This window comes from Procambarus clarkii, chromosome 10 (assembly GCF_040958095.1).
Source record: "Procambarus clarkii isolate CNS0578487 chromosome 10, FALCON_Pclarkii_2.0, whole genome shotgun sequence".
NCBI lineage: Eukaryota > Metazoa > Arthropoda > Malacostraca > Decapoda > Cambaridae > Procambarus > Procambarus clarkii.
In genome coordinates, this window is record NC_091159.1 from 35467121 (window position 1) to 35477469 (window position 10349).

General features: G+C 42.5%; 1 protein-coding gene across 1 annotated transcript; it reads left to right on the forward strand.

The window, feature by feature from the left end:
- The first annotated feature begins 9497 nt into the window (after nt 1-9497).
- Nucleotides 9498-10010, forward strand: LOC138363291 (uncharacterized). The gene has a single exon (XM_069322306.1). It carries the CDS (start codon nt 9498-9500, stop codon nt 10008-10010), a length of 513 nt encoding a protein of 170 aa, XP_069178407.1.
- Nucleotides 10011-10349: the final 339 nt, after the last annotated feature.

The following is a 10349-nucleotide window of genomic DNA, read 5'->3' on the forward strand; positions in this document are numbered from 1 at the left end:
ACCTAGTAGCCAGAACTCACTTCTCAGCCTACTATGCAAGGCCCGATTTGCCTACTAAGCCTAGTTTTCATGAATTAATGTTTTTTCGACTACCTAACCTACCTAACCTAACCTAACCTAACGTTTTCGGCTACCTAACCTAACCTAACCTATAAAGATAGGTTAGGTAAGGTTAGGTAGGGTTGGTTAGGTTCGGTCATATATCTACGTTAATTTTAACTCCAATAAAAAAAAATTGACCTCATACATAATGAAATGGGTAGCTTTATCATTTCATAAGAAAAAAATTAGAGAAAACATATTAATTTAGTAAAACTTGGCTTATTAGGCAAATCGGGCCATGCATTGTAGGCTGAGAAGTGAGTTCTGGCTATTAGGTACGACATATATATATATATATATATATATATATATATATATATATATATATATATATATATATATATATATATATATATATATATATATATATATATATATATGTCGTACCTAGTAGCCAGAACGCACTTCTCAGCCTACTATGCAAGGCCCGATTTGCCTAATAAGCCAAGTTTTCATGAATTATTTGTTTTTCGACTACCTAACCTACCTAACCTAACCTAACCTAACTTTTTCGGCTACCTAATCAAACCTAACCTATGAAGATAGGTTAGGTTAGGTTAGGTAGGGTTGGTTAGGTTCGGTCATATATCTACGTTAATTTTAACTCCAATAAAAAAAAATTGACCTCATACATAATGAAATGGGTAGCTTTATCATTTCATAAGAAAAAAATTAGAAAAAATATATTAATTCAGGAAAACTTGGCTTATTAGGCAAATCGGGCCTTGAATAGTAGGCCAAAAAGTGAGTTCTGGCTACTAGGTACGACATATATATATATATATATATATATATATATATATATATATATATATATAGCTGCAATAGTGCAAGGCTTTAAGTTCTACCTGCAGTTGATATATATATATATATATATATATATATATATATATATATATATATATATATATATATATATATATATATATAGCTGCAATAGTGCAAGGCTTTAAGTTCTACCTTCAGTTGATATATATATATATATATATATATATATATATATATATATATATATATATTTTATTAAATATGACCGAAAAAGTAAGATTAATAATTCTAACACGAATTTTCTCAATCTTTCGTACATTATGCTTCACTGTTGGAGGTAAATCAAAAATCACTTCTCCAAAATTCATTTTTATTTCTAGTCTGACGCGACACGGGCGCGTTTCGTAAAACTTATTACATTTTCAAAGACTTCACAAATACACAACTGATTAGAACTTGCATTTCCCTGATTTTATATCTACTTTTGAGTGAGGTGGGAAGGGTGATGTGGCATTACATTTGAGTGAGGTGGGAAGGATGATGTGGCATTAGAGGATATTAATAGGGTATTAAAAGTATCAACACAAGACAGAACACGAAACAATGGATATTGAATAGAAGTGTTTGTAGAAAGCCTATTGGTCCATATTTCTTGATGCTTCTATATTGGAGCGGAGTCTTGAGGTGGGTAGAATATAGTTGTGCAATAATTGGCTGTTGATTGCTGGTGTTGACTTCTTGATGTGTAGTGCCTCGCAAACGTCAAGCCGCCTGCTATCGCTGTATCTATCGATGATTTCTGTGTTGTTTACTAGGATTTCTCTGGCGATGGTTTGGTTATGGGAAGAGATTATATGTTCCTTAATGGAGCCCTGTTGTTTATGCATCGTTAAACGCCTAGAAAGAGATGTTGTTGTCTTGCCTATATACTGGGTTTTTTGGAGCTTACAGTCCCCAAGTGGGCATTTGAAGGCATAGACGACGTTAGTCTCTTTTAAAGCGTTCTGTTTCGTGTCTGGAGAGTTTCTCATGAGTAGGCTGGCCGTTTTTCTGGTTTTATAGTAAATCGTCAGTTGTATCCTCTGATTTTTGTCTGTAGGGATAACGTTTCTATTAACAATATCTTTCAGGACCCTTTCCTCTGTTTTATGAGCTGTGGAAAAGAAGTTCCTGTAAAATAGTCTAATAGGGGGTATAGGTGTTGTGTTAGTTGTCTCTTCAGAGGTTGCATGGCTTTTCACTTTCCTTCTTATGATGTCTTCGATGAAACCATTGGAGAAGCCGTTATTGACTAGAACCTGCCTTACCCTACAGAGTTCTTCGTCGACTTGCTTCCATTCTGAGCTGTGGCTGAGAGCACGGTCGACGTATGCGTTAACAACACTCCTCTTGTACCTGTCAGGGCAGTCGCTGTTGGCATTTAGGCACATTCCTATGTTTGTTTCCTTTGTGTAGACTGCAGTGTGGAAACCTCCGCCCTTTTCCATGACTGTTACATCTAGAAAAGGCAGCTTCCCATCCTTTTCCGTCTCGTAAGTGAAACGCAGCACGGAACTCTGCTCAAATGCCTCCTTCAGCTCCTGCAGATGTCTGACATCAGGTACCTGTGTAAAAATGTCGTCAACATACCTGCAGTATATGGCCGGTTTCAAGTTCATGTCGACTAAGACTTTTTGCTCGATGGTACCCATGTAGAAGTTTGCAAACAGGACACCTAGGGGAGAACCCATAGCGACCCCATCTACTTGCTTATACATATGCCCATCCGGGCTCAAGAAGGGTGACTCTTTAGTACAAGCTTGGAGTAGTTTCCTCAGAATACTTTCTGGCATGTCAAGAGGAGTACAGGCTGGATCACGATACACTCTGTCGGCTATCATTCCGATTGTCTCGTCCACAGGTACGTTGGTAAACAGCGATTCTACGTCCAACGAGGCTCTTATCCCTGTGGCCCGTGCGCCCCGCAGTAAGTCCACAAATTCCTTTGGAGACTTCAGGCTGAAGGCGCAAGGAACATAAGGAGTCAGCAGGCCGTTGAGTCGCTTTGCCAATCTGTACGTGGGTGTGGGTATCTGGCTAATGATTGGCCGAAGTGGGTTTCCAGGCTTGTGCGTCTTGACATTTCCATACGCATATCCAGGTTTATATTCCCCAATGATCTTTGGCAGGTGGAGTCCGGATTTCTTGGCGTTCACAGTTTCGATCAGTTTGTTGACCTTTGCTTTTAATTCGGCTGTAGTGTCCTTCGTTACCCTTTGGAACTTAGTTTGGTCAGAGAGTATGATGTTCATTTTCGCCAGATATTCGTCTTTTTTAAGAATGACATATATTGGCGACTTGTCACCTCTCCTGACAACTATCTCCTTGTTCTCACGAAGGCTTTTAGCTGCCGCTCTAAGCTCGGGGGACAGTATGGTGCTTCTGTAGTTGCCTCGATTCTTTCCTCCTTCTGCAATAAGTTCTGCTTGTAAGGTATCTTTGGTAGTGACCTTCTTTTGTGTCTCGAGGTCGAATATGTCGTCCAACAGAATTTCCAACTCCACTTTCCGGGCCATTTCACTCGGTCTGGACATAACATGACAGTTTATGCCCAGATTTAGGAGAGTGACTTGGTCCTCAGTGAGGTTAATTCCTGCAAGGTTCAGGAAGCCATCTCTTGGTCGTGGAATTGCCATAGGTCCATAGGTTATTGCACAACTATATTCTACCCACCTCAAGACTCCGCTCCAATATAGAAGCATCAAGAAATATGGACCAATAGGCTTTCTACAAACACTTCTATTCAATATCCATTGTTTCGTGTTCTGTCTTGTGTTGATACTTTTAATACCCTATTAATATCCTCTAATGCCACATCATCCTTCCCACCTCACTCAAATGTAATGCCACATCACCCTTCCCACCTCACTCAAAAGTAGATATAAAATCAGGGAAATGCAAGTTCTAATCAGTTGTGTATTTGTGAAGTCTTTGAAAATGTAATAAGTTTTACGAAACGCGCCCGTGTCGCGTCAGACTAGAAATAAAAATGAATTTTGGAGAAGTGATTTTTGATTTACCTCCAACAGTGAAGCATAATGTACGAAAGATTGAGAAAATTCGTGTTAGAATTATTAATCTTACTTTTTCGGTCATATTTAATAAAATATGTCTACAGGAAAGACTGCTACCAAAATATACTAATGTTAAAGTGCACGACCCAGCAGCAAGGAATCAAGCCTTCACGATAAAATATCGCCAGGATCTGATTCGTGATCAGATATACAAGGCAGAGAATGAAATCAAAGACAAAAAAACGCAACTACTTCATGCTACAAACGAGTGGAGAAATAGCAACATCGACCATAGTATCCGTACCCGCATTGAACAACACCTCGACATCCTCACAGACCAACATCACCTCAGCACTGAAACAAGGATTATCAAGAAACTAACAACATTATATGGAGGACCTATGGCAATTCCACGACCAAGAGATGGCTTCCTGAACCTTGCAGGAATTAACCTCACTGAGGACCAAGTCACTCTCCTAAATCTGGGCATAAACTGTCATGTTATGTCCAGACCGAGTGAAATGGCCCGGAAAGTGGAGTTGGAAATTCTGTTGGACGACATATTCGACCTCGAGACACAAAAGAAGGTCACTACCAAAGATACCTTACAAGCAGAACTTATTGCAGAAGGAGGAAAGAATCGAGGCAACTACAGAAGCACCATACTGTCCCCCGAGCTTAGAGCGGCAGCTAAAAGCCTTCGTGAGAACAAGGAGATAGTTGTCAGGAGAGGTGACAAGTCGCCAATATATGTCATTCTTAAAAAAGACGAATATCTGGCGAAAATGAACATCATACTCTCTGACCAAACTAAGTTCCAAAGGGTAACGAAGGACACTACAGCCGAATTAAAAGCAAAGGTCAACAAACTGATCGAAACTGTGAACGCCAAGAAATCCGGACTCCACCTGCCAAAGATCATTGGGGAATATAAACCTGGATATGCGTATGGAAATGTCAAGACGCACAAGCCTGGAAACCCACTTCGGCCAATCATTAGCCAGATACCCACACCCACGTACAGATTGGCAAAGCGACTCAACGGCCTGCTGACTCCTTATGTTCCTTGCGCCTTCAGCCTGAAGTCTCCAAAGGAATTTGTGGACTTACTGCGGGGCGCACGGGCCACAGGGATAAGAGCCTCGTTGGACGTAGAATCGCTGTTTACCAACGTACCTGTGGACGAGACAATCGGAATGATAGCCGACAGAGTGTATCGTGATCCAGCCTGTACTCCTCTTGACATGCCAGAAAGTATTCTGAGGAAACTACTCCAAGCTTGTACTAAAGAGTCACCCTTCTTGAGCCCGGATGGGCATATGTATAAGCAAGTAGATGGGGTCGCTATGGGTTCTCCCCTAGGTGTCCTGTTTGCAAACTTCTACATGGGTACCATCGAGCAAAAAGTCTTAGTCGACATGAACTTGAAACCGGCCATATACTGCAGGTATGTTGACGACATTTTTACACAGGTACCTGATGTCAGACATCTGCAGGAGCTGAAGGAGGCATTTGAGCAGAGTTCCGTGCTGCGTTTCACTTACGAGACGGAAAAGGGTGGGAAGCTGCCTTTTCTAGATGTAACAGTCATGGAAAAGGGCGGAGGTTTCCACACTGCAGTCTACACAAAGGAAACAAACATAGGAATGTGCCTAAATGCCAACAGCGACTGCCCTGACAGGTACAAGAGGAGTGTTGTTAACGCATACGTCGACCGTGCTCTCAGCCACAGCTCAGAATGGAAGCAAGTCGACGAAGAACTCTGTAGGGTAAGGCAGGTTCTAGTCAATAACGGCTTCTCCAATGGTTTCATCGAAGACATCATAAGAAGGAAAGTGAAAAGCCATGCAACCTCTGAAGAGACAACTAACACAACACCTATACCCCCTATTAGACTATTTTACAGGAACTTCTTTTCCACAGCTCATAAAACAGAGGAAAGGGTCCTGAAAGATATTGTTAATAGAAACGTTATCCCTACAGACAAAAATCAGAGGATACAACTGACGATTTACTATAAAACCAGAAAAACGGCCAGCCTACTCATGAGAAACTCTCCAGACACGAAACAGAACGCTTTAAAAGAGACTAACGTCGTCTATGCCTTCAAATGCCCACTTGGGGACTGTAAGCTCCAAAAAACCCAGTATATAGGCAAGACAACAACATCTCTTTCTAGGCGTTTAACGATGCATAAACAACAGGGCTCCATTAAGGAACATATAATCTCTTCCCATAACCAAACCATCGCCAGAGAAATCCTAGTAAACAACACAGAAATCATCGATAGATACAGCGATAGCAGGCGGCTTGACGTTTGCGAGGCACTACACATCAAGAAGTCAACACCAGCAATCAACAGCCAATTATTGCACAACTATATTCTACCCACCTCAAGACTCCGCTCCAATATAGAAGCATCAAGAAATATGGACCAATAGGCTTTCTACAAACACTTCTATTCAATATCCATTGTTTCGTGTTCTGTCTTGTGTTGATACTTTTAATACCCTATTAATATCCTCTAATGCCACATCATCCTTCCCACCTCACTCAAATGTAATGCCACATCACCCTTCCCACCTCACTCAAAAGTAGATATAAAATCAGGGAAATGCAAGTTCTAATCAGTTGTGTATTTGTGAAGTCTTTGAAAATGTAATAAGTTTTACGAAACGCGCCCGTGTCGCGTCAGACTAGAAATAAAAATGAATTTTGGAGAAGTGATTTTTGATTTACCTCCAACAGTGAAGCATAATGTACGAAAGATTGAGAAAATTCGTGTTAGAATTATTAATCTTACTTTTTCGGTCATATTTAATAAAATATGTCTACAGGAAAGACTGCTACCAAAATATACTAATATATATATATATATATATATATATATATATATATATATATATATATATATATATATATATATATATATATATATATATATATAGCTGCAATAGTGCAAGGCTTTAAGTTCTACCTGCAGTTGATATATATATATATATATATATATATATATATATATATATATATATATATATATATATATATATATATATATATATATATATATATATATATATATAAACTGAAAACTCCACACCCCAGAAGGATTCGAACCCAGATAGTCAGGTGCGCTATGCACCTTGGCGTACCTAGTACCTTAACCACTAGAGCCCTTTAGTGGGGGGTTAAGACTAAACAAAAATCTTGGAAGTCGAGAGACTATTTTATCCAAGATCCGACAGCGCTCGATGGTCAACTCGGCATATCTGGGTTCGAATCCTTCTGGGGTGTGGAGTTTTTAGTTGCATATTGGCTTGGGGACCATTCAAGCTTGTGTTCATTCATTCATTTGTGTTGCTCACGTGGCCCCACAAAGTGAGGTGATTCGATGAAATATCTCTGCCCAAGTTGACCACCGAGCGCTGTCGGATCTTGGATAAATAGTCTCACGACTACCAAGATTTTTGTACAGTCAGTGTGGTCTAGTGGTTAAGGTACCAAGTACATCATGGTGCATATGTGTGTGTGTGTGTTGAGACCATATTGATCCAAAAATTCAGGTCTTTTAGCATACATATCATAGGCACTTAAACTCCGGAAAACACTAGTGTAACAAGCTATGATTTGTTTAGATCCGTAACCTATGTGTATCTGCAGCACAAAACGTCCACCAGACTGTGCGACACAGTGGTTGCCAGGATCAGGTTGGGATACCGTTACCTGTGGCAGGTGGCTGCAGGTGACGGATCTCCCAATCCTGAGCACTCCAGCTGCAAACTCTGTGAGCAGGAACTGGGTCACGATCTCGCACATTACATTATTGAACGTGAAGTTATTAAACCCTTCATACCTGTCAGAATGTGAGTTACCTGGAGCTTTGCGAATTATCCACTCTCGTGTTCTTGAGGATATCCTCATAATTCATGGAAAGTTCACGAGTGCAGACCACGTATATGACTAAGGTAGCTACATAAATTCACACATACCAACAGTCAATAAGTCAAAACAAAAACATTGTAACTTCCCCAGCACCATCTCCTCGTACACTTAATCCTCTAACATACATGTTAGCCGCCTGATCGCTCTTGCAGCTAATGTCTGCCGTGACTGAGCGCTAGACTATTGTGACTAGCGATCGCCACATCACAGGGAGACAATCTGCCCTTCCTGGAGGACCCTTGAGCCTGACGGAGTACCTGATGAAGAGGTCTCGACCCGGGGAAGGTTCCCGTTGCCTGTGTTTGCATAGTTGACTCCCCCGTCAGTAGCCACGCACTCGCCCGCGTCTAAATCGTCCACTCGCTGTCACAGTCAGACCGTTGCCACACAGCTGGAGGAGACCTTCGATACAGACCCACACTGGCTGGAGGACAAGAGGGTCATGTGGATCAGGTGGGCGCTGACCTCTTGCTGGCTCCGAGTCTTCTCCTCGTAGGGTCAACACAAGTGTGTTTAATCCGATCAGCAACTGGTCTGTAAAAGGCTGCAACTGTTAGACCTTGGGCGGTTTTTTTCATATACGAGAGAATACTGAAGATGACTTCTGACTGGTGTAAGCTGACGGACAGTTCTTCCTACAGCTTATTTGAAGCCTTGCTGTTGTTGTTGTTTTTGATTCTTGGAACAAAATGTTCCAAGTAGCACGGGCTATGGTGACCCCGTAGTGAGTTACCTGGCACAGGAGCGGGGCTGTAACTCGAAGCCTTGCTCTATTAGTTTTCCCTAGAGCACAAGTCACCAATGCAACCAGGTGAGATGATCATAGATGATCATAGTTTCATGTCACTTCCATATAATTCTTGTCCAAGAGGCTGGCCACTATATCAGAGTAACAAGGTTATCGCGAATAACCGAACTCAATTACGGGCTCACCATAGCCCGTGCTACTTGGACATTTCGTTCTGAGTAGCTAAATCTAAAACAACATCTGGCCACTGGTCCTCGTATCTAGGTTTTTTTCTCTACATGATTTTCCAAATAATACTGGCTTGGCGTTTTCTCCTCATTTACCATACCTTTCCCTTCTGTCAAATTATTTAATTCGCGAACCCGTCCAAAATCTTTGGAATGCTTGAGACTAAACCTTGTTTTTAAAGTGTAGATGCCAACCTAAGTTCCATGGGGAGGTCTTTACCTCTCGGCGTCCCACAGAGGAAGGTAAGGTAAGGTAATCACCAGGATAATAAATAATAAAAATATCAGGGGAAAGCGCCAAGTCCTTACGACTATATAGCACTGGGAAGGGATCAGGATAAGGATTTGGGATGGGACGGGGGGAAAGAAATGGTGCCCAACGACTTGGACGGTCGGGGATTGAACGCCGACCTGCATGAAGCGAGACCGTCGCTCTACCGTCCAGCCTAAGTGATTGGAAATCACCAGGATAAAACACTAAGTCATTACCACTATATATAGCACTTGGAAGAAATATGAGGATAAGGATGTGGGATGGGACAGCGGGAAGAAATGGTGCCAAGGACTGGGACGGTCGGGGATTGAACGGCGACTTGCATGAAGCGAGACCGTCCCTCTACTGTCCAGTCCAAGTGGTTGGGCAAGGGAAGTAAGACCATGGCGTCCCACAACGGGAGTAAGACCATGGCGTCCCACAACGGGAGTAAGACCATGGCGTCCCACAACGGGAGTAAGACCATGGCGTCCCACAACGGGAACAAGACCATGGCGTCTTACAACGGGAGTAAGACCATGGCGTCCCACAACGGGAGTAAGACCATGGCGTCCCACAACGGGAACAAGACCATGGCGTCTTACAACGGGAGTAAGACCATGGTATCCCTCAACGGGAATAAGACCATGGCATCCCATAACGGGAGTAAGACCATGGCGTCCCACAACGGGAACAAGACCATGGCGTCCCACAACGGGAACAAGACCATGGTATCCCACAACGGGAACAAGACCATAGTATCCCCACAACGGAAACAACTTCTAAAACATGGTCAGGATATCCATCGCATACTCAGCAGGACAATAACAATAGCAACATTAGGCTCACCGCCTCACTTTTCCTCGCTGCACACGAGCAAAAAATTACCATCCGGAACAATCGAACCGGACACATGAATCCCCGGGCCACCAGCCCACGACCCGGAATTATGAAAGATGGTGAGGTTTTCAGGGCAGGAAGAAATAAGGAGGGATGTTATCAGGCGCGCTCGATCACGGGCCGCGACAGAGCGGGGTGACAGGCCGTGGTTTGGCGCCATCGGACCCTGTCAACACCCGCCTCATCTGTCACCAGCCTCGGCTCTCATTACCTGCCCTTCACTGACGGCGACACAACGCACAGAAATGAGACCTTAGGGGATATATATCGTTGCAGCCCCGTCTATGATGGCAGACGAGAAGCCAGACTCGATACTACCTTGAGAATACCTTGAGGTGTTTCCGGGGCTTAGCGTC